The 24,449-nt window shown below is 35.3% G+C and overlaps 2 protein-coding genes, 1 non-coding gene and 1 pseudogene across 23 annotated transcripts; all 4 read right to left on the bottom strand.

Annotated features, from left to right (window-relative positions):
* Positions 1-3,778: 3,778 nt before the first annotated feature.
* Positions 3,779-5,219, bottom strand: LOC113277204 (glucan endo-1,3-beta-glucosidase 4-like). Its single transcript, XM_026526357.1, has 3 exons — positions 5,043-5,219; positions 4,671-4,922; positions 3,779-4,108 (listed from the first exon to the last, which is right to left on the bottom strand). Exons 1-3 carry the CDS (start codon positions 5,116-5,118, stop codon positions 4,071-4,073), a joined length of 366 nt encoding a protein of 121 aa, XP_026382142.1. The 5' UTR covers positions 5,119-5,219; the 3' UTR covers positions 3,779-4,070.
* A 1,183-nt stretch (positions 5,220-6,402) lies between these two features.
* LOC113280860 lies at positions 6,403-12,794 on the bottom strand (annotated as a pseudogene).
* A 3,018-nt stretch (positions 12,795-15,812) lies between these two features.
* Positions 15,813-22,108, bottom strand: LOC113280858. 21 transcript variants are annotated; one of them, XR_003325823.1, is made up of 9 exons: positions 20,896-22,108; positions 20,410-20,497; positions 20,149-20,159; positions 19,793-19,844; positions 19,162-19,349; positions 18,327-18,490; positions 18,178-18,237; positions 17,019-17,140; positions 15,813-16,421 (listed from the first exon to the last, which is right to left on the bottom strand). XR_003325823.1 is itself a non-coding variant. In XM_026529430.1 (7 exons), exons 1-5 carry the CDS (start codon positions 20,929-20,931, stop codon positions 18,234-18,236), a joined length of 444 nt encoding a protein of 147 aa, XP_026385215.1. In that variant the 5' UTR covers positions 20,932-22,108; the 3' UTR covers positions 15,813-16,421; positions 17,019-17,140; positions 18,178-18,233. The 21 variants fall into 21 exon arrangements, 4 of the variants coding, with proteins under 4 accessions (XP_026385215.1, XP_026385218.1, XP_026385217.1 ...); XR_003325815.1 differs by lacking the exon at positions 20,149-20,159 and having other exon boundaries at positions 20,209-20,497; XR_003325825.1 differs by lacking the exon at positions 20,149-20,159 and having other exon boundaries at positions 19,162-19,271; positions 20,209-20,497.
* Positions 22,109-22,166: 58 nt separating this feature from the next.
* Positions 22,167-22,240, bottom strand: TRNAI-AAU. Its single transcript has one exon. It is a non-coding gene; the product is annotated as a tRNA-Ile (tRNA).
* Positions 22,241-24,449: the final 2,209 nt, after the last annotated feature.

Below are 24,449 nucleotides of genomic sequence, written 5' to 3'. Positions count from 1 at the left end.
AATAACGCATGCACACATATGCACGCACTTGGTTTCCGGCATATGGATTTATACACTAATGTTCGAAAACACTATATGCTTATATCCATAGGTGGTTTCATATTCTCAACTCTACATTTCAATCATTGAAACATTCTTCTATAATGTTATAATAGTCGTTAGACATAAAGAATCGAATATGGTCATCTAAGTTATTTTCAAGATTAAAACGTCATCATGACTTTCATCACGGGTAAATATGAAAATGGTTAAAGCAAAAGCTTACCAACATATATTTCGAGAAAAAGATAGGCGAGTAAACTCGGCTCGAAATAGCAAATGTGTATGTATGAAAACTATCATACTTATACGACTTTTGTCTCAAGAATAGGATATAGAGTAGATATACTTTTGAGTGAAAAGATGAGTTCAAGTCCCCACATACCTTTTAGTCGGATGAAGTTCCACTGGTTCCTTGAGTAGTTCTTCATCTTTGCAAGATAATCGACATGGATTCTGTAGCTCAATTATTCCTAACTTTCCTAGACCGGGACTCAGTCATAAGTAAACTAGAAATCAAGACATATAGTTTTGGTCACTAATATTGACAAACATGCTTGAAATAGAAACTCATGCGAGTTCGACCGAGCATGATTTAACATAAGATATCATGAAACTAACAGCTCAATTAAAACTGCAATTACAAGAAAAATTTGACACAATTACATCTAAATGTAGTTTAACAACATATATGTGTTCATGTAAGCATAAAAAGATGGTTATTGTTGTGTGACAATGCATTACATAGATGATGAGTGAAAACTGATTAAGAAAACACTGGCATACACTTTAGTGCCATCACCACATTCTGGAGAAGTTTTAGCATCTATAGTGAAATCAATAGCTCTAGATTGGAACATAGAAAATGATATTTTTGTTGTAGATGCTGACAATGTTAGCTCCAACAATGTTATGATGGAAAATCTGAAGAAATGGCTTGATAGAAAAGATTGTCTAGTTCTTAATGGGGATCTGTTCCAAATGAGGTGTAGTAATCATGTTGCACTTGAATGTAGGGTGTGGAATAAGAGTAGATGCTCCATTTATAGATGCAGTTAGAGAGTGTGTAAAATATATCAAGTCAAGTCAGGCTAGAAAAGAGAGAATTGAATGTGCTATTGCCCAAGTTAATCTTCCTTCTTCAAGGTCTGTTGGCTTAGATGTGATATCAGGTGGAACTCCACCTATAAGATGCTAAAGGATGCAATATTTTTGAGACAAGCTTTTGTTAGGATAGGTGATTTGGATAATGACTTCAAGATACTACCAACTTCTCAGGAGTGGCAACAAGGAGTACATATATGTGAATGTTTGGAATTGTTTGATGTGCTTTCAACCAAATTTGCTGGGATTAAGTATCCCACAACAAATTTGTATTATAATGGAGTGCAAGAAGTTAATATATGCATTAAGATCTGGGAATCAAATGAGCATGAGTATATCAGAGACATGGCCAAGAATATGAGGATGAGATTTAATAGCTACTGGAAAGAAATTAACACTTTGATGGGCAATGGAGTTGTTTTAGATCATAGGTATAAGGATAGATGGGTGGAGTTTGTTATGAAGAGAGTATATAGTGTAACTATCAAAGTCATTATAACAAATTTGAGCTTGCAGTCAATGCTCTTTACTGTGCTTATGAAACAAACATCACAGTTCCATATTATTATGATAGTGGAATGAATTCAGCTTGAATTGAGAGCTCTGCAGCTACAATAACATCATATGAATTTATTTATGGTTATTTTATTATGGAAAAAAATGTGTTTGAGGTTCAGAAGTTAGAATTGGATACATACTTAGCAGAACCACTTCTTCCTAAAGGCACAGCCATTGAAAAATGAGGTTTGATATCTTAAGTTGGTGGAAGAATCATGCTCCTGAGTACCCAACTCTCTCAAGGAATGCAAGAGATGTATTGGCAGTTCCAATGACAAGTGTAGCATCAAAATCTATGTTTAGTACTGGTGGTAGGGTTCTCACATCTCACATGAGTTCATTAGCTCCATAACTTGTTGAAGCATTGCTTTGTTTGGGTGATTGGATGTCAGATCTTACTCTCAGTGACAGTGATAGTTGTATTATTGGAATTTCCTTACATCTTAATCTTTTATTTGCTTTTATATTTATTGGCTTATTGCTCTGACATTGCCAGCTTAAGTTGCTTAACTAACACTTTTTATTTTCCTTTAAAAATGTAGAAGTTGGGGAATAAGGAGTAAGGAGGAGGAATGCATTTGCAGATGTAGTTGACAGTGGATAATATGGAGACTGAGGAATTCATTTGCAGTTGATGCAACAAATGCAGATGGAGTTCCTTTCATACTTTGTCTTTTCTTTTGCAAGAACATGGTTTTTTCTTTTGCTAGAACATCTGAACATATAATTTGGTGGCATGGGTTTAGAACATGAACATCTGTATGTTTTTTGTGTGTGTGGCATGGATTTAGAACTTGTTTCTTGGATTTGGAAGTTGTTTTCTGTAATTTTTCTGTGTTTGTAACTTCTTCTGTGTTTGTTCTGTGACATACCAGATGGTATCGGAAAAATATAGGATATTCGGTAAGCCCAACGTAACGGTAATGGAACTAAATGTCATATTTCCGTCGTAAGTTAACGGATATCGGATATCCGCTAATTTAAATGGCAACGGAAGCGGTAGAGCCAATGTTCGTTACGTTAAGTGTCGTTGAGAGCCCTACCATTTCCTATTTACAATTCTTCTATCAATTTTAAACAGTTTTTTAACACTTTCATTTTTATTAAAATACAATAGGTAAATAATTAAGTGTATACAAGCAAAATATTACGGTCTTCTTAATATTTTGAGGGGTCAGTTTTTTTTGAAACGGAGGGAATACCATTTTACTAAGTAAAAATGTAACATTTTTCCAATTCTTATCTTGAAAGAATTGAGCAATCTTTTTTAAAGCAAGGTTTGAAGACGATAATTAATACGATCACGCGCATCCAGCATGTCAGTGAGGCTCAATGGTACATATATCTATATAACTGATAAGTAAGAAATAATTGTGTTACTAGGCCCATTATAATTCCCAAAGTTTCATGCGTCCCAGAAGGTCCCAGGTTCGAGCTCCGAACGACGTAATATTGAAGGAATTAACATGGAAGTTAGAGTTAGCTTGTTCCCCTTGTGACACAATTTCACCACACATCCGCTTCGATTCTCTTGACTATGTTACCCATGAGACTCGCTGGTAGATTAGCATGTCAACCTGTTCAATTAATGTAGTAGTACGTTGTTGGATCTTAGCTTGTTAGGTTTCCAACTAGTTAATGTAATACTTTTATACTATTATAAGAAAAAAATTAAAATCCTAAAATTAAAAGAATAAAATTACAAAATATAAAAAAATATTTTAATTGTGTTTTCGTGCACTTATAACCATTTGATCGAAACTTCAAATCATAATTCTTTTTATTTTTTAATTAAGCGTTGTAACTTAAAATATCATATAACCTGAGTCGTGACTCATTTTCCAAACCTTAAATTAAAGAGAATATAGTACAAAAAATTGTATGATTAGGTCGCGATGGATAATATAAAAAAATAGAAAATCAGATCGAAGGTAATAGATTCTGTCACTTTAATTAGGAAAATATCTCTGTTGCAGATTGATATAACCAAATTGAAGAAAAGAGATAGATTGTCCGGACATTAAATTATTTCAAGAAAAATGATGCATATGATAATAAATGATGAAAATACCCAAAATCAACATAAACTCCATATTTATTATTTCTGGTAAATTTGAGATTATCGTAATACTGAAAGTACATTTAAAATAAATGCCTCTACTACAAACGACGACCCAAACATATTCTTAATGTAGAAATTATAATTAATGAAATGAAACTTACTAAAACGATTAGAACTTTTTTTTGAATCTCTAGACGAATGAATTTGACTAAATTTTGAAGACCAAATTGTCTTGACCGTTGTTCTTTTCTATCGAAATAGATCTCTTTTGAGCTGATTCAAGACAATCGGGTCTTTAGTATCAAAATTACGCCATTCCAATATCATACTTGCATGAACCATAACCTTTAATCCAAGATTAAGAAGAAAAAAAGAGTTAGCACTAGAAATGATAACTGTAAGGGCTATATAACCATGAAACGAACAATACATTTAGCATCGTTTTGTTTAGGGCATATCTAAATATATGCATGTGATGTTTTTTCTTATATAGATTTTGGTATGCCCTAAGCGAACTAATACCTCTATTAGCAACCTTTTTTTTTTCCTTTTTTTCTTCTTTGTGTTTCATCAAAAGGGAAGGTTTTACTATTAAAACCAAACCTAAAACCATGGATTATTCAAATTCTAAATATCTCCAACTTTCGAAGCAAATGCACTTGTTCTTGTTTTCATAGTGAACATTGACTCGTTGAGTGACTATCTGTGTATATGAATTTGCATTTGCATAGGGAGACGCTATCACATTTGCATAAGGAGACACTATCTAGATTTGAAAGCTATTAACTTCATCCTTGTCGTCTCTTGGCATACCAATTCATTGGTTCCGACTATTATTCCTAAACAGTGGGTCTTGCCATAAAGTTTTGAAATCAACAATTTTTGCAAAAGAAATTAAAGATCTTACTTGGGTCAACGTTAGTAATTTTGGCAATACCCCCAAAATCGCAAACGGCACCTTGACTCTTGAATTTTTGATAGTAACCATTGAAAGCATAAGAAGCATGATCTTCTAATGTGTTGGGGAGATAACAAGGTTGGTTTTGTTGTACATTGAGACAAATATCATTCCTTTTCGCGCACGCCCAGTTTAGTGCGGCTTCAAGTTTTTCTTTAGAGGCTTGACGATCAGCAACACACCATTCATCAGCTGCCTCAGCTATTATCAAGCAAACCCCAAAACATAGAAATATAAAGATGATTAGGACTTTGATTAGTGTCTAAAAACATGAAAAACAAATTAGCAAAGAGAACATTCGATCCTGATCATGCATGTTACCTGGATTTTGTGAGATTACTGCAACAAGGAGAGCAGATACCAGAAATGCTAGCACAAAAATGGGTGAAGTCTTCATCCTCCTCAGTTACTTGTAGAAGCTACTGTTTATCTTTAACTATTCAGTCTCTTCACCACCACAAACTGCAAAACCTCTCTGTATATGAAAACAAACTAAGAAAAGATTTTATGTGTATTCTGTATATGAGTTATACCACCTTTTTATAGGCCTCAGTAGAAACAAGAATATATTGGTTCCGAATACCCTGTATTAATGTGTGATGTAAGTCCACTTTCAGGGATTATCTGACATAAATGAGAAATATATTACACAGAATCAATTAAACACATGCCAAAACAAACCAGAAAAGATATGGTATATTCTGTATGCCACCTTTTTTATGAGCCTCAACAACTAGAATCAATAATACATTGGGCCTGGGCCTGGATACCCTGTATTAACAGTGTAGGTATTTATACAGTGTTTCACGGTGCTTGTGACACATGTCCATGTAACGTTGGCCGTGGTTTTTGCGCCATAATTATTTAATATAAAAGGGTCAAATCATCGTTCTTCAACCACTCTATAATTGAATAGTAAAATGGGTTAAAACGGGTCATTTGGTCCTTACATGACAATGTTTTGTGATTAATTTCCTAAAAATTCTATGTTGACCGTGATAATTGTCGTCAAGATTCTCTTTAAGGAAAATCAATGTTTAAATAGGGAGCGATTTTAGCATTAGAATTAGGAATTACATGATTCATAAAAATGGATCCACCCCTTCTTATACGGGATTTGTTATGGGATTTTCCTACGGTGCATTAATCATTTTGGATAACGATAGACCTTATTTGGTCATACATGCGTAACATGCCACATTTAACCATATCAGATACTGTGAAGATTTGCCACTGTTTCAATAGCATTGCCGCGTTAAAATGGTGCTGTTGTTGCTGCATTTTCGCCATAGTAGTATTGATGCTGTCAAAATTTGTTTTAGGAACAACTTCTTGTGAAGCAAAATGGGATAGAAACAGCTGGTGGAAAAACACAATAACAATTATATATCTAATTATACCAATTGTGTTTATTGAAATAGATTACTAATTAATTCAATACAAATTTTGATTTTAATTATAACAAAAGGAAAAAACTAGGAAATAGGAATAGAAACTAGTCGTGGGAAGGTTAAGAACATCTTGAAACTGAATGTATAACTAAGGGATCATATCTGCACATTTCATGCAAAGAAAAAGCCCTTCAATCTTACTATTTACTGCAATGGCGATCCGTGCCTCTACTTGCTTCTAATAACGTAACAACTAATACACAAAACCATGTCTGGAAAATTAAGCGCATTCATATTCGGCCAATTAGCAGAACTGTTCTACTACTAGCTTCAATCGTATTTCCCAGGTTCTGATACCAATTTAACTAAGATCAATCTTACAAATAGTTTTAACAAGTAAAGATAAGACATGAAATATTTGATTTTATCAATTCATACATATAATGAACCCGGGGTCAGTATAGAAACCCGAAGGGTCCTAACAGGACAAAACTACAAATCTAAAATCAACATACTCTACTGAGTAGACTGTACTTGGTGGAGGGTGTGGCTGCACGTCCAGGTTAAGTACCTAAAACTGTACTTGTTTCTTACATTGATCGTGTACTATATATCAATCAACCAGATGAAGCTTTTGGCCATCATGAATTGTTTCAATATCAAGGATCTTACCACCATCCTCTGACAATGTGCATGAACCATCAGAGAACTGAAGGTGCCATTCGGATGAGCTCGTCCACGCTTGTTGGGATCCACAAGACAACTCCTTCTTTTCGTTTCTCCTTCGGGTCCCAAGGGTGGAAAGGGAATACCGTGCATTTCCTTGGTTTCACTTTATTTGCAACTGAAACACGAGAATAAGCAAGGAACTACGTTTAAGATATGGGGATATACAGTACACAAAAGAACATCATAGATCACAGGTCCTTGTATTACAGTTATTTGACTATGTTGGACTTTCAAATTTCAACAATTCCTCAGCACTTGGCTAGGTTAGATCAGAGTTGGGAGAATCTTGCTAAAAGGCCAATTGCAGATGATCCATGTTTGATTCTAATTAGGAAGAGCTCTGTAAACTCCATTTATTCTCACACGGGACCAACATATTCTATAACTTGGGTATTTAACCATTAGTCGAGATAATCAGCTCAGCCGTTATACAGTTAGGTTTCAATGGTTGAACTTTCCTTTTTAACACTACCATCATTTTAAGGACCTGAAAGAAGATGAAATTATTTTTGTACGCGAGTAGGGTACCTTCTATTTCTGATGTACTATCACTGGCACTGGCCTTCGACAGCTCAGCTAACTCTGCCTCTTCCAATAGCTTAACCAATTTCTGGTTTCCACTAGTGCAGCCTTCATTGACTGGAGTATTTCCCCATCTGCAGTTTAAAAAATAGTTGATAAATTCGAGCATTAGATACAAAGTTGCTGGCTGGGAGGCAAAATGAAATGGTTGGAGGATAGATTGTCTTTTTTCATAAGATTGTATAGCTGTACATCCACAAGATACTTAAGCTTGGAAAATAGATAGGAACGACAAATGAGAGGGGTCGTGCATCCAAACAGAAGATATAATACTGGATAAGACTGGTATACAACGAAAAAAGAAGATAGCAATCAAGGTTAAGACATAATACTGGATTTGGCCTGAAGGATCTGCGGTTATGACAGTTTTTTGATGGATAATTTTGCACTATAAGAAGTCTAAGGGGGATAGAATAAAACATGAAAGAAAGAAAGACAAGTAACAGTGATCATTATATCTACCGAATGGATTTACAGGGCATACCTGTCGCGAGTTAACACACTAGCCCCACCTTCTATTAGCACTTTTGCAATCATATATAATCCTTGTGAAACAGAAACATGAATTCGGATCTAATCCGTTGGACAACAACCTTTTGATGAAATCTGAATCCCCCCTTGCAACAGCCTGACAGAGACAACTACCGCCATCAACAATATTTAGTAATGCTCCTTCCTTGACAAGTAATGAAGCTACCCGATCATTTCCCCTCTTGACGGCTTCGAATAAAGGTGTATTTCCAAAGTTATCTAATCAACTTTAGCTTACAAGTGTTACTAAGAAATAAGCTTATCTTCCAGGAAATTAAAATATTCGGAGCGTGAGTGCAATAACCCATCTAACCACTTACCTGCAATGTTTACACTAACACCTTCTTGAATAAGAAAAGACGTAATGTGTTCAAATCCTTCTGACGCTGCGATATGCTGTTGAAAGTAACGGATAATGCAAAAACAATTTTCAATTTACACTTTTCAAGGAATCAATATTGAATAATACTGAAATATCATGGTCTGGTGCACCAAAAACTAATAAATTTTTGGGTAAAAGATCAATGATCATACTACCGAGGGTTCTAGACAGAAATTGAAACTTATACATTAAGAAAGCTAGCAGACGTGTTCAACTAAAATGTAAGAAGAGTAAGAGATGATATTGCATACTAAATAGAATTATGAGAGGCATTCCACAGATATTCCCAGTGAACCAAAAATAAAGATCCCGAAACAACACTATTAATTACTAGCAAATTTAAGGCATGCTAGCTTGATAACCCAGATGTTAAAAAGACAGCCAAACAGGAATAAATTCTACACAACTAAACTAGAACTAATAAACAAACATCAGACCGACCCACTAAGTCAATGGAAGCAATTAATAAGGTAATATAAGGATGGGTATTCACTAGATTCAAAAACCAAAATTTCAGAGGGACTGATTTCATTTATCTTGTTATCTACAAGTGTAATCTTATCCCACAATGTAATTGCAGTGTTCAGTTCGGCTATCTTAGGGCGACGATATACAAAAAGCAAGATAGTAAAATAAATTGAACGGGACACAGCAGGTAATAATTCATTATTGAGTTTCATACCAAAGGCGTCCTTCCATCATAATCTGTTTTGCTGGGATCAGCTCCAGCTCGAATCAAACGCTTCAGGTGATACAAATCTCCATGATACGCTGCACTGTTAACCTTCAAAGCCAGCTCACCTTCTTACTTTCCAATATGAAACATGATGTCCGATTCCAATTGCTCCATTCCGTGGAAGTCTTTATTAGACCTTTTCTCCTGTCAGTTTGTCACAGTTAATTGTCTGATACAGAAAAAAATGAAACTGAACGCAAAAGGTTGATCAAAAATTTCTTACTGTAGTACCAGGACTGATTAAAATTTTACTCCTACTAAGTAAATTAAAAACAATGGAGAACTACACCCAAATTATTTTAATCAAAGAAAACTGGTGAGCATTGTGCAGCTCATGAAAAGAAGCTTACACATTGACAGTTCTACAGAATTTTCTGATCAAAGGCAATTGCCTCCTAAAAAGATTATAACTGTCCCAAACAGATTGTTTCATTTCAAAGACCCACTAGCAAGAAGATAAAGATAATCCAAGTCATTTTTTGAATAGGTAAGTTCAAACACTTCACTATTCAATAAGGTACGATGACAACCCCAGTTCTGAAAGTCAACTCAGGAAACTTGTCATGCAGATCAAGATACCTCTTTAATTGTTGACCCATTCTATTATGGTATAGATGATTTTGGTTTTACATATTACATTATCGACTCTTTTTTTTTTAGAAGAGAAGCATTTCAACATGTGGGCTATATAAAGTTTGTGAAATCTCAACAAAAAGGAATTCAGTATAACATAGTTAAGCAATAGAAGATAAATAGCACTGCATGGACATAAGAGGTGAAAGAAGCATTCAACTTTGTCATACTCTGGACCATATAAAAGATGAGGACCAGGCAAATTCATATGATGTCAAACGTCAATTGATAAAACAGAACTTTGAAACACACTAACAACCCGTCAATCCCCTGTTTGCTTACCTTCAAAAGGTTGGTCAAGATAATTTTCTCATCAGAAGAAAAAATCTCCAGGATATTTATAAAAGATTCCTTATCAAGTCGAAGGAGCCTACATTATTCACAAACTCGAATGGTATAAGGCTGAGGCATATTGCAAAGGATGGAAAGTTCCCCAAATGAACTATTAGGTTCAAGAAGTGAGACTTTTACTTCCGATCCCTCTTCCCCCACACCTATCTCTTGCTGTAAACAGAAACACCTATATTAGCAATAATAATAATAATAATAATAATAATAATAATAATAATAATAAGGTGTAATAACTAATGAAGTGAAGGAACTAAAGTATTTCGAGAAATTATTTGGAATTATGGAAAGAAACCAAAACAAACTCAGAAGAAAAGAAAGATTTTGTGAACCCGAAATGACTAGGCATTTGTAGATTCTATATATCTAGATATTCAGCTAATGTTCAAATGGATTATGAGGTCAGCTAATTTCTGCAATAGATGCAATACACAGACGAGAGGAAAAGATGTCAAGAAAGAAAGGATAATTTATGCATACCAGCACACCATGACAAACAAAATAAATTTGATCAACAATGTTGCCCTGCTCCATAATCACTTCTCCTGGAAGAAAAAACTCCTCATGGAGTCCAATTACCTGAAAGAAAGGAAGAATGTGCAAATACAAGCTCCATTAGTTAACATCAGATTATTCCTTGTGGTAATACCATCTAGTGTTATATTTCCAGTGCAAACATCCTTTCTGTAAATAACTGAGCTGTCGGTCATCCATCTAACACCGATATTATCTTTAACTTCCCTTGTTTTAACCTCTCTTTCTCTATGTGAGGTGAGTCAGTGAGTTAGAATACTTACAATCTGATTCTTTAACTCTTGAGAGCATCCTTTAAAAAGAGGAACATTTTCAATAAAATCCCTGTATAAAGTTTGTGAAATCTGCAACATAAAGGAACAAAGACAATATGATTAAGCAATAGAAAATAAATATTATCACACAGACATATTAGGTAAAGAAAGCCTTCAACTCAGCAGCGGTATTAATATCAACCAATAGAAAAGTAGTGGGCTAGAGAGGTTAATAATGTCAAGCGCCACTTGATAAATTTTGTGTGCTATGTATAGTAGACTTCCAAATAATACCTTAGCCCGGATAGAAACTGGAATATCCTGGAGAACAACAGCCTCTGTGTAGCTGCTTTCATACTGTAACCGCAAGTGACCTTTGATTTGATCACATATTTCCTTTCCTAGTTCGTTTCTATTCATGTACTTCATTATGTCCGCCATTTTATCCCTAAATCTTTCTGTCTTTGATCCTTTTACAATTAGAGCTGTCATGTTACCGATCAAGTAAGCTCCAAGAATCATATCGAATGATACGTAAATCATTACGAATATCATCTCCCTGACATTGACTGCATGTATATCTCCATATCCTGTTGCAGAAAACATTATTTATCAGACATGACTGAAAATATTAATTAGTGGATCGCAATACAACTAACTGAAAAAAAGAAGAAAGAAATGCTTGAATAGTAATATGTTCTTCTTTACAATATACGGTTTTTCAGCATACAAAAACAAGGGAGAGGTGCCTCATTAGTGTTATTTTCTTTCTCTGACATACTGATGGTGAATATGATGAAACAACTAAACCCAACAAACAGTTTCTTGATGAAGCCCATTTTGAGGTATATTGTTTTTGCACATAATCTTCAATAAATCCCCTACCTCTCAGCTTTTAGGGGCACAACTGGGATTATCTGCAATAATCTTTTATTTATTATAGTCTTTACTATGCCAAATAAATAATGAAGAGAAGTGCCCCCCAGCTGAGCCCTAACTTCTAACATTAACAATTGTTCACATGTAATGAGAAAAAGCTTGATTGTGGTCTAGTACTTAAAAGTCTTGTTCTTTTAAAGAAGACACAATTTCCTATTCGAATGGGCAACTCAAGGTAGTGTTCTATATACATTAATCTAAAATAGGGATTGCAAAACATAAAAATCAACTGAGATGAGTCAGATTATTTGATTACCCTAAAGTTCAACAATCAAAACTAAAAGTCAGAACTAGAAAAGATGTCTAACAAAGTGAGTCGTAGAACTCCAGATCTTGGGCAATGAGCATAACCAAAGTCTGCCTTCGTGACTTCAGCATGCATAGTACACTGCAGAGTTACTTTGTATTGCAAATAGAGTTGCAAGATCAAACTCATACCTACTCTGGTTGGAACCTACGTCCACTGCTAATTAGAGATCCTATATTTGTAGCCCATCGAAAAGAATATAAATGGAATAATCTAAAAGTTTTCCCCTTACTTTTTAGTGTTTAAGTAAGATGTAAATCCTGAACCTTCTTGAATAGTATTCTTTGCTGACCAAAGCGTTTATAATACTAGGAGAAGTAATAGTAGTATCGATTTGTAGTGAATTTTGAAATGCTTTGAAATGAGTAAAGAGAGAAAGGAAGGAAACAATTACCAACAGTTGCCATGGTGACAATGGCAAAATACAGTGAAACGATATATCGTTTCCCAAGATCAATTTCTCTAAAATTCGAATAACTGTAGTCACCCAATTTCAGACTTCCTATCCAAGTATATCCTTCCTTCTCAGCTGGCAGAGTTGTCGCCAGATAGTAAAAGATGCAGGCAGCCGTGTGAGTGCAATAGAGCTCAACAGCTAAAAGTTTTACAATCCTGGTGAACAAGTAGTTGATCCGGATGTCTTTCTCCATATGTTGAAAAAATTGTATCACTCTTCGCACTCGATACAGCCTTATCCACAAGAGATATCTCACTTCTTCTTTTTTACCAAAAGACTGATGAAAACACCGAATACTCTTAGAAAAAGATGAGCTCTTTTCGTTATTTACTCCTAACTCCTAGGATTTTGTAAATATGAAGAAAACCGAAGGATATAATAAGTAAATTTATTTAATAATTATTTTAGTATAAATTTTTAATTATTACTTAACGAAAGATAAGACTAGTCAACGTCCGATCCAGGTACCAATTCTTAGCGTTGGACAAATGTTAGACCAAATACTAATGTTCGTTTAAATCCGAGTACCAAACACCAATTATCCTTAAAAAAAATGGTATATAAAATAGATAAACTTGGAGCATTAAGTGACGAGGATCCATGGAAAATCCGGTAAAAGGAGTGAGGTTTACTTGTGGTGAAAAAATGTCCAGACATTTTAAGCAAATACCAAGAGTTTGGAAAGTGGAAAATCGGCTTAGGTTGATGAACTTTATTAGGCATGGGAAGTGCAAAAGGCTAGGTTGAGCGGATAATGCTACACTGATTGGGGCTGGATACCGGGGAAAATCCCGTGACTTATAAACCGGGCCCCATCACATAGAATTATAGGGGGTGTTGTTTGAGTAGTGCTTCATGGATTCCTTGATCATAGAGTTTCCGTTGTACTGACATCGAGAAAACTGAATGCGTCAATCTCACGCACCAAGCGGATATGCACGGTCGAAAAAGAAATCTGATTTTTTTTCGTACTCTTCGGTCGATGAGAAAATGGGTCATGAGATCCTGAGCATTTAGTATGTACGGGATTCGTTATCACAAGTGGAAGTAGCCTTGAATCAAGAGGTTTTAGATTTAAGCTAGGTGATTGAGCAAGAGCTAGTGAACGTGAACTAGTTAGAAACTTTTATTAGTTATCGCTCCTTTCTGAAGGCCCTGTTTATGCTACATCTGGTAACCGTGGTTATGTTATATTTTCTCGCGTTGGTTCAAGTGATCGGTTAGCTGGTGCCTCTACATCACTTGGTTGTCAAATCATTTCATAATAAATCTTTCGGTGAAAAAGAAAAAAGCTTTTTTCTTTACCTCCCCTTATTTAGTAAGTTACATGTGGAATTCCCAAGAATTGCTTCGATTTCTTCCGAAAGCAGGTGATTATTCTATTCTGGTGCGGATGGCAGGGAGGCCTATATTTCTTGGTTTCAATAGGACTTCTTGCGAGCGTTGTTTCTATCTACTATTATCTAAAAATAATCAAGTTATTAATGACATGGTAAAAAAAACGACATCTGACATTAGTGGAAGGTTGTCCGCATACACACACCAGGGCTTCTCCCGTGTATAAGGAGTAACCCCTATGAGTTAGATTGAACTGTTAGATTGGACAAAAAAGTGTTGTAAATCAAGAAAAGAATGTGGAAAAAAGTTAACACTACTTCTGGATACTTCTTTCTCCTAACATTTGATTGCATTCCAATTATCAACGAGATTGAAACGTCAATGCTCAAAAAGTGATACAAACGATGAATTATACAATGCTTAAAAAACTTTTGTATCAAAAAGTCATACGAAGGCTGAATTTTAAAGTAAATGTCCGCAACAAATACACACCTGTGGTGATATTTATTACACATTTAATACCTAGTCAGATGTAGTATAATTAATACATGAAATCCTTACCATCCAAATTACACGTGTAAACATACCCACCCATCAAGGGAAGTTGTCGCCAAACCAAACAATTTGTGAGCATTTCAAACTGCCTGACAACAATGAATTTCTGATACTGACAAGCGGAAAATAATTTTGCATGTGAGCCCCACTGGAGGGTAAACAGCACTGATAATTCTTGGTGTATCGGGAGCAAATCCCGAGGTCGATCCCATGACTCATACGGAAGGAACCCACTTCACCACACACCTATCCCAGAAGTGTTTCTTTTTAACGACCCGATCCCTCACGGGATTAGGATAATTTCAATGAATGATATCTAGTTGCTAGATTGATCATCCACATCAATTAGGACAACTTCCTAAATTTTATGGTATCGTTAATCTAACAGCAGGTTGCTGAACCAAACAACGCCTAGCGCCGAACCAAATCGTCTACCAATAAATTGGCTGACTGGATGACATCATTACTGACCAATAAATTGGCTGACTAGATGACATCATTACTGTATAAACATCACATTTCATAGTTGATAAATTATTTTCCCCTTGTCAGTGTCAAGAATTCATTGCAAATCGCCAATGAAGAAGTCCTACGGTTGATTTAACAACAAAAAGAATCAGGACGAAAGAGAAAGAGAAGTAGCCACAACAGAAGCCCAAAATAGAGAGATTATACACCAAAAGTTATTAAGACAACCCCAAGAAAGGATGGATATGCAGTATGGGGTAAAGAAAAAAGTAAATGTTTGGGTATGTGGTAAGTTAGCTTAAGAGTACCCCTTATGCTAGGGCTATACACCAATCCAATACTGTTATTCATTTCAACAGAGCAAAATTCATAAGAGCATCCACAGTGGGCGAGTATAACCAAAAATTTGGGATGAGATCGTAACACAGTGGGACGGAGTAAAGATCAAATCCCAACCAAAGATCAAATTCCAGACCAAATATGGTCGCGACCAAATCCCAAATTCTAATATAGTCGGGCGTAAATTTAAAGTACGCTTGTTGTTGGGCGTAAATTTAAAGTACGCTTGTTAACGGGCGGAGATTTAAATTACGCCCGATGAAAATTCAAATTAAATAAAAAAAAAAATGAGGAGTTACAAAGAATGGAAAAGTCCGCCTGATGAAATTTTAATGGGGCGGACTTTTAAAGTCCGCCTGATGAAATTTACAAAAAATGGGGCGGACTTTTAAAGTCCGCCTGACGAAATTTTAATCATGTACCATTGCGTCACAACACGGACTAAACCCAAACTTTGGTCTTTTTTTTGATCTTTGATCTTTGGTTTTGATCGCACCACTGACAGCAAACAACACTACTGAAGGTTGTTCACAAGTCCAAAAGCTAGATATAAAACAAAACAGAGAGATGAGAAACTAAGAAACCGAATATTATAAAATATTACATCGTTTTGTAACTGAACCAGAAATAGGAGACTTCAATCTTTGTGTAAAATCACTATGGGAACGGTTCCTTAAAGGATACACCAGTAGCAGAATATGCTTCACTGGGGGATGAGAAAAGGATGCATTGAAGAAGTCCCAAAGAATGCTAACTATACAAAACTAGTTAATACTTCCTTCTAAATAGCCAAGAAGTGCCAATGACGTCCAAATCTCATTGTCCAATTTGTGTATATAGCACAATGCACAAGTAGGAAAACTACAATTACTCGACAAGATAATGTCTGCACATTCAAAAGTAAGCCAATTACTACCTTTGATCGAGAGAACAGCAGGGTCTTTACTTCGAGAAAGAAGTCGTGCAAGTGGAAGCATCTCACTCCAGGAATTTCTAGTCTCATCCGCCACCTCACAATTGAAGATATTACACTACCCAGATGCCCTGCCATAGCCCTTCCCCACAGGCCACTCTTCTTCTTTCCAGTATTGTGACGATCCCGTCCTGGCAATACATATTCTCCTTGGAGCTCATATCGACTATTGGCTTGTTCCAAAACAGTCTTTTCAATGGCAATCTGAGCAGCAGACAATTTTTCTTAAAAGCTACTGTACATGTTAAAATTGTAGTACTCTAATAGTAGTATGATTTCTTTTTGACCTCATACAAATGGAAACAAAACATGCAGTGGATCACCAATCTAAAATATAACAATAACTAAGTTCTCAGTAAGATACAATTCAATACACGTTGAAAAATGGAGGACACATTTACGGAATCAAAAGTCTGTTATTTAAGTTCCATTCCTATAAATGTTCTTTTGTTTATAGGTCCTGTAATAAGCTTGCCAAAGTATGTATGGCGATAGACAACTTTGTTCATTTTTTCTAGTAATTCACAAAACTTCCTCTCATCCACAAAAAGTGGTAGTCCAAAGATTTGAGATGGTAATTCTTTCAAACACAAATATTGGAAACGTGTTCCTAACATCCGTTGAACATTAAAGATGGCAATTCTGTCGAACACAAGTCTAAAATTCCAACAGTCCAACCTTGCAAGAAAAACAGTAAAACACTAAAAGCTAAGGTGATGCTCGGGATTTTTATCCAAATTACTGGAACTGCTAACAGCAAAATAGACTTAGAACAGTTTTGGTTAGAATAAAGCTACTCACAACATCTCCACTCCACCTAGCATCCACATCAAGGGCTTCACCATGTAAACCACAAAATTTGCGCGAAGCACAGATAACATTCCATGACCCCTCCTTTTCTGAAAATTAAGCTGGATTTCGGCCTGAAAGTGAGCAGTGTTAATATCGTCATAATAATGATCTCATGTTTGAAAGACTAGTGATGACAATAATGACACATAAGCCTGCAGACACCAAATATTCGAAGGTATAGGGATTGAACTGTTGTAGCCTTCATAATGTGTTGGACATCACCTTTGATAAGAGGGTTCTGGTAAACTAGGTATATAGGCTCTCAAATAAAAATGCAAAGACTCTTTATTAACAAATGTTCTTTTTTAGTATTTCTTATATGTTGAGAGTGCACATCTTTTAGATACAAACAAACTAATTCTTTGAACACAGAGATCATCCTCCACTTCTATTATGCACAGCTTTTTTTTTTTCACACCATCTTGCATGATTAACATTTGAATCCCTGGAAAAAGTTACACTTCATTGGCTCCTTGGCATGAGAAAACCTACCAACCTGACGTGATCAAGCACATAGAATGGATATCACACCTTTTTTTACTTTAATATGCATCAGCAATTGTTAACTAGAAGCATGCAACACATTATTTCTGGTGCCTTAACCCTAGCGAATATGCAGCAGTACGCATACAAATTGGGAGGAAGAATACTTATAAATGCAGTATAATATGCTGTGTATATTAAATTCGCAATCCACCCTCAAACTGAGAAAGTCTTTCGTAAGTGGCCTTTATGACAACAACGATTGCTTGAATCATTTCAGCATCAAAGGTCATTCAGCTTTTTCTCTCTAGAGGATATGCAAGTATGTGTTGAGTAGAAAATAAAGTAAGACTTCTGTTTGACCAATGACCATATGACAGAACAAGTTTAAGTAATAATGACCAAGTTTAGGCTGTTAACCTGTCCAGGCCCTATGTGAGACTAAGACAGCAAGTACATGATTCACTACGCTCAGTCGACCTTGTACGGGCGGATAAAACAAAAATAAGAATGCAAACTCTTGAGAATTCAAACAAATAAGCTACAGGCTAGACGAGAATAACAAGGGTGCCTTATAGAAAAAAAAAATTAGTACGAACTACAGATACAACAAACTATTTCTCACCTTTTGTATTGTTCCTCTTAGTGAAGCCAGCTCCAGCACATCAAGCGGTAAATGTTTCACCTACAACAGTACAGCGCGAGAAACAAGTGAACAGCATTACCGAAACTACTCAAAAAAATTAAGACAGCTAGTAGAATGAAGTTAGGTACCTCAACATTAGCTGAATATTGAGGTTGATAGCAGACATTGGCTTTAAGTTGACCCTTTTGAATAGCAGCGGACTACATTGTTCCTTTCTGCAACTTCTCTTCCTTAGATGTAGCGAGTAAAGGACCAACAATCTCCACTGCCAAGCTCTCATCGTGGCATCCAACTGCATAGAAATATGCTGAACAATTAGTTGGGGATAGAGCTCTTAAGTTATAAGTAACTTGGAAACCTTAAACTTGAGAAGCAGTGTGCATACAAACTCTCTATGACTTGCAAAGTCATGTTAAACAAATTTCAGAAATCAGCAATTTTTTCTATCAACTAGTTCATACTTGATATGTTCCACCTCATTTATATCTGTTTATTTCCGATATAGTGTTAGATTGATTCAAGGTAGTTGCTTTCGCAGGAACAAGTCCAGATATATGCAACTGTATATTCAAATTTATGCATTATATGCATGTTAAGATATCCCCAGTTGTTCAGCTTACTGGTTACAATTTGTGTCAGTTGCATGAGACACCTCAGACGATCAGACCTTCCCTTTATTCATAATAGAAATTAGTTCTGACTGTATAGAGGAAATATTCAAAGGGTGATCTAGTCGTTGCATTGGTCATTGCAAAAATTTATAGCCTCAAATGCCAAGCTAGGAACTTTGTGAGTCCTAAATTAGGAAGTTCTCTACTAACTCAGATTGACCAGCAAAAAGAGAATGATTGACTAAATCGATAGTGGAAACTATTCTAGAAATTCTCACTAGCAAGTAGAGGTTCGTTAAGAAAATCTGCAATATAGTAACATATATGCATTTTTCATGGTCATAGCTCGTACCTTAATCTTTTCATGTGATATGCTCAAGGATCCAACCAATTGAGGTGCTATCATCAGCTGATTTAGCTTGATAGTGGAGTTGGAAACCTCCCCAACAAGACCAGTTTCCTCTGCATCGCCCAACCAACAAATACAGGAGCATCTAAGGGGCCTTGGCAATAAAAGATCGCAGTTACTGAGACTGCCAACTGCAGTATACGTGATGGTAAATGAGATGTACACAAATAGATAATTCACTCAGCTTGCTGTATCTACACATTCTTTACAAGATAAAGAGAACGATGGGTCATACAAAATGAAAGTTACTCCTGCCATAGATAAGAATTTCACAAGCAACTGTAGAAAGCTCAAGAAACATGGTCACCCACATGTATCCCAATAACCATTTGTACAGGAGTGTCAGAAGATATTAGCTCTTAAAGCATGAATCAGCACGAGCAAATGGAAGATGGTCTGCTTAGAGTTTTATGTAGTAAATGTTCATTCACCAAACAATTAGCAGGCTTATGCGACTCATGTAGGGACTAGAGTTATCATCATGAGAAGGTCGATTAATGAGTCCATAGAATAACAGTAGTCTACATAATCACCAAGTCTATGTCAACAAAATTAAGATTCATACAAATGCTACCTGTTATCTTAACATGAACCGCACCCGCCGAAAATCCTGCCAACGAAAACACCTAAAAAAAGAGATGCAAACACCTAAAATCGTACGTGGAGTAAAATCCAGTGCAGCTTGTAAAAGTAAAACCAGTAAGTGACAATTGATACGTCATTATCTATATATTGTATGTACTATTTTCGATTGCATATATGCTAATTTGCTACATAAGATCAACTAAGCTAGTGCTTTTGGAAGCAATAGAAAATGCAAAATGAAACAACTTCCGATCCAAGTTCTAACAGTTTCACTGAATCAAAGTTAAAACCATTGGAGAATTTATAGTCACAACTGTAGAAGGAGGCATGAAGTTTGTAAGGTACTTTGTTAAAACCTGCAAACGAAATCATTGTCTTAGATCCCAGTAGAAGTATGCAAGGTACCTTTACTCATTACAGCGAATCCAGCCAAGTTGATTCTAAAGTTCTTGTACAGATGAATGAAGACAAACTTTAGTGATGTAAGTGTTGGAAAAGTTGAGAATCATGAATCCAGTGACTACGCAAGAATGGGGATACTTAATTCATAATATTAAAAAGACTTTCCACGTGTGCTTCTTCAAATATTTTCAAAATAAAATTCACCTGAGAACTTACGACTGATTAAACGTCACAATCATGGCTAGCGGAAAGCACTAGTTGACTCGAACGCTCCACCATGCAGTATCAAACACTAGATAAAAATATGAAAAACTATAAATTTGCATCCCTATGATTATGTACCAGATAATGGTAATAAGTAAGAGATGAATATGTTCCCTCATACTACTGAGAAAGCCCTCACTGAGAAAACTACAAATTTGCTTATTTCGACTTCCATAAACGAAAAGATGTCACTAAAGTAACCTCACATTCACTCATTGAAAGAAGTTCAAGTCACTAAGAAAACGCAGAGTTAACAAAAACAATAAAGTAAAAAGCACTCCCATAGAGTTGGATAGATGATACAAAGACAAGATAACAGTAGATTTATATAATGCTCACTAAGACGATGTCAACAGAAATTAGGTTCACACAAATGTAACAAATGCTAGTTTATCCAATTTTAAAATGAAACTCAGTAAAGATTACCTGACCAGTTGATAGGTGGGTATTCAGGGATCTCATCCTCCAATAACTGAAGGCTGAACAAGGCTTTCTATTTCCTTAATTTCAATCGACTCCATTATCTTCATATCTTCTTCCCCCAACTCTTTTAAAGAAACTAAGGTGTTCCTTAAACTCCACAAGGCTTTTTGAGGTTAAAGCTTTTGTGTCACAAATGCTGAGATCGCTATCATTATAAGTTAAAACACCCTTAGTCTTCGTATCGGCCAATAATCCGTTTGTGTCAATCCTAAACTCTCTACTCCGGAGTATTTATTGATGTTCCTCTGGTTTCTCTTTCATGTCATAATCATCTTTATTCTTTTCCAATAGCCATGTCTTCTTTGTCATCTAGAAACACAGAAAAGAACAAAAACCCATCCAGAATTCCTATTGTGTTAAAATCCCAATCAGTCTCTGACAGACAAAGGAAGTGGTGGACAAAACATTTCCACAGCCAAATTGAAAGTATTGATCATTCAGCCACTAAAGTGCTCCATTGACGAAAAAATGCTGTGTCTCCAATGACACGAGCTGAAATCAGGATCAACCTTTCCAAGGTTTCCCAATCCAATGCCACTGCCTAGATTGTATATATGGACTTGTACAGACTGGGACTTGTGCAACGTATATACTATTACAACTTTAAACTCACCGGTGGAAGGAACATAACCAAATCCGAAGAAGCAATAACTAAAATGATGAAAATCACAATAATCTATCTTAATTCTGGAAGCACAACAACATACTGTCTAGTGATTAGGTTACAAATACAAACAATTTCTTTGTGATCTATATAGCAAGACGAATTACACACAAACCAGCAATCCCACTTTTCTTAAACGGAAGGGTGAAGTTAAATCTAAAATCTTGTGATTCTTTCAATGGCTGTTCATGACTGATCATGATTCTCATTAAAATGAAAACAATACTCAGTAAAACCCAACTTACCAACATCAGCTGAAGGATGATTAAGATGAGAAATGATATTTCTCAAATTTGTGCAAATATTTTCAATTAAACCCTAAGGATGAATCTTGAAATACTCCATGATTGATGGAAATTCTTTTCAACCCTTTAAAATTCTTAGGGTTTGAGAAAATGGGGGTTTTATTTGGTCCGTGGAAAATTGAAAAGAGTAAAGTTGGAAAATGAACCCTATAGAAATCCAATTTGGGGATGAGATTTGAGATTGAAAGAAAATAAAGGCATGCTTTTTGTTAAGAAAACTAAAAAAAATGGAAAAGATATCAAAATGGCCCATGCAGGTCTCGAACCTGCGACCTTCGCGTTATTAGCACGACGCTCTAACCAACTGAGCTAATGGGCCAATTTGTGTTAGAAATGTGATTAGGTAGATGAAGTAAACAGATACCAATTTGAAGAGTCTCCCTCAGTTTCTGCTGATTTTGTTTTCCATTTAACTTCTTTGATAATTGAAGCGAAAGATTCCGAAACATAATTTTTACAAAATGCATTGTAACAAGTCTAGAGATGGGGTTTTGCTTGGATTAGGTCTATATAAGTATAGGTTCCATATATCTTTTTCAGACATATTGATTGTTTGGACCATCAAAATCTATTGAACTGCATATCGTCTTCTTTTTCTTTTCTTTCAAGTACCCAAGTTTTTTCCTTTTTTTTCGCGGATAACTTACCTTGTGATTATTGCTTCTAATGGTTTCTAAGTTAATTTGATCATTTAACTTATAACTCTCTATTGGTCTTATCTTGTGATTATTGCTTCTAATTCTATGATGGTAAGCCTAAACAAGTGAATGCCTACATGGAAAAGGTAACATAGGACATTACAGTTGTCGATGCGGGTTGTTGAAGGATTTGGTAAATGGTTGTGTGTTGTATTAAGGTGAAAGCTTGGAGAGGATTGGAGTTTGATGGATTTGTAGATTGATCAAATAAGTTGTTCCAGGACTTAAGCCTAGTTTGGTATTGCTGTGAGTTTTACAAAAGTTCTTTTGTTGTGCTGTGTTGTGCATTGTTGTGATGTGTTTTAAAAATAAAGTAGTCAGACGTTTGGTAAACTATAATACGTAAAGTGTTATGGAACCAACAAACTGTAAATTCTGTTTGGTAAATTATCATGTTGAAGTGCTTATTAAGCGGCTAATGACGAATATAGACATGGTTTAATAACTCTTTTTAAATTACAGCTATTAATAATAATTATTTTTTTATTTTGAATATTATTTAAATAAAGATAAATAGTAATAATAATAATAATTCTTATTCATATTTTAATTTTAATTATAATTTTAATCATTTAATATTTTAATTTCACTTTAGTTTTAATCATTGAATATTTTATTTTCATTTTTATTTTAAATTCTAAATTGTTATTTTTAAATACTATTATTATTGTTGTTGTTATTGTAGTTATTATTTATAACAAAAATTAATAAAAATTTGATTAATGAAATAATTGTACATAGATAAATATTTAAGGGTAGATTTTGTCTTTTTCATACAATAACAAGGTCAAAATAGATAATCAATTAATTAAAATTAATTGGGTCCACAGCTTCTGCTTTTACTGCTTTTAAAAGCTACTCCTGGGTAGCTTTTAAAAGTTGGCCTAAAACAGAAGTGCTTTTGGAGAAAAGCGCTTTGATTTTTTTTTTTACCAAACAATATTTTCCTAAAAAGTTTGTTACAAGTTGGTTACAAAGTGTTTTTGTAGGAAAAAAAAAATCCCAAACGGGGCTTTAGTTTCCCGTTGGACAGTGAAATAGAATGTGACTTGCTAATTCTTGATTTGTGTTGCATCTTGGGTATATGTCTGAGTTGGTCAAATGGATGTTGTGGAGGAGGGAGAAGGTTGGTGATCCTTCATTGACGGCTTTCCACAAGAAAATCCGAATTTTTGGTGGACATGGTAAGGTCCATATAAATTTGGTAGGCGGCAGTGGGGTGTGTGTCGGTTGACCTTGGGTTAGACATGTATATCCCGTTGAAGTAGTGTAGCTTCCAGATTTTGAGTGTGGCCAGATAATTTTATCTTGAGAGCCATTTTGGGGTAGGTGGATGTTTATGATTTTTTGAATTATATGATTGGGAAGGCTGCTTAATTTTTCATGATTCCATGTTTGTGTTATTAGGTCGATGATATCTGCTACCAATCGGATTGGGTAGCATTGTGTTGGGTTTTGGAGTGGTGAGTGTGGAATCCAATTGTCTTCTATTGGAGTTGATAATCCATTTCTAATACGATGGAATATTAGATGCTGCATGGTTGGTAAAATTGCCGCTAGTTGTCTCCATTGAGGATTGGCGGAGGAGGGTATGGAATCATTGCCTTGTAGTATTGGTTGTAGGTCAAGATATTTTGCACTGAAGATACTTCCGCATATATAATTAGGTTGTTCATGAAGATTCCAGATTCTCTTCATGAGTAACGCTTTATTATAATCACTACTCATCCTTATTCCTAATCCTCCTTTGGATAATGGTTTTGTTACTTTATTCCATCCTATAGGGTGTAGTTTTTTGGTAGTTGAGTCGTGTCCCGAAAAAAAAACTCT

Source organism: Papaver somniferum, chromosome 5 (assembly GCF_003573695.1).
Source record: "Papaver somniferum cultivar HN1 chromosome 5, ASM357369v1, whole genome shotgun sequence".
Taxonomy (NCBI): domain Eukaryota; kingdom Viridiplantae; phylum Streptophyta; class Magnoliopsida; order Ranunculales; family Papaveraceae; genus Papaver; species Papaver somniferum.
The sequence above is the reverse complement of the archived record's forward strand: the minus strand, read 5'-3'. Positions and strand labels throughout refer to the sequence as shown.

Coding starts and splice junctions, on each gene's coding strand:
- LOC113277204 (XM_026526357.1), bottom strand. CDS start 5,118: ATGAAGACTTCACCCATTTTTGTGCTAGCATTTCTGGTATCTGCTCTC. Junction 4,923..5,042: donor AGTAATCTCACAAAATCCAG/GTAACATGCATG, acceptor GCTTGATAATAG/CTGAGGCAGCTGATGAATGG. Junction 4,109..4,670: donor AATTACTAACGTTGACCCAA/GTAAGATCTTTA, acceptor CTTGGATTAAAG/GTTATGGTTCATGCAAGTAT.
- LOC113280858 (XM_026529430.1), bottom strand. CDS start 20,931: ATGAGATCCCTGAATACCCACCTATCAACTGGTCAG. Junction 19,350..19,792: donor GGTTCATGTTAAGATAACAG/GTAGCATTTGTA, acceptor CGTATACTGCAG/TTGGCAGTCTCAGTAACTGC. Junction 18,491..19,161: donor TATCACATGAAAAGATTAAG/GTACGAGCTATG, acceptor ATTTCTATGCAG/TTGGATGCCACGATGAGAGC.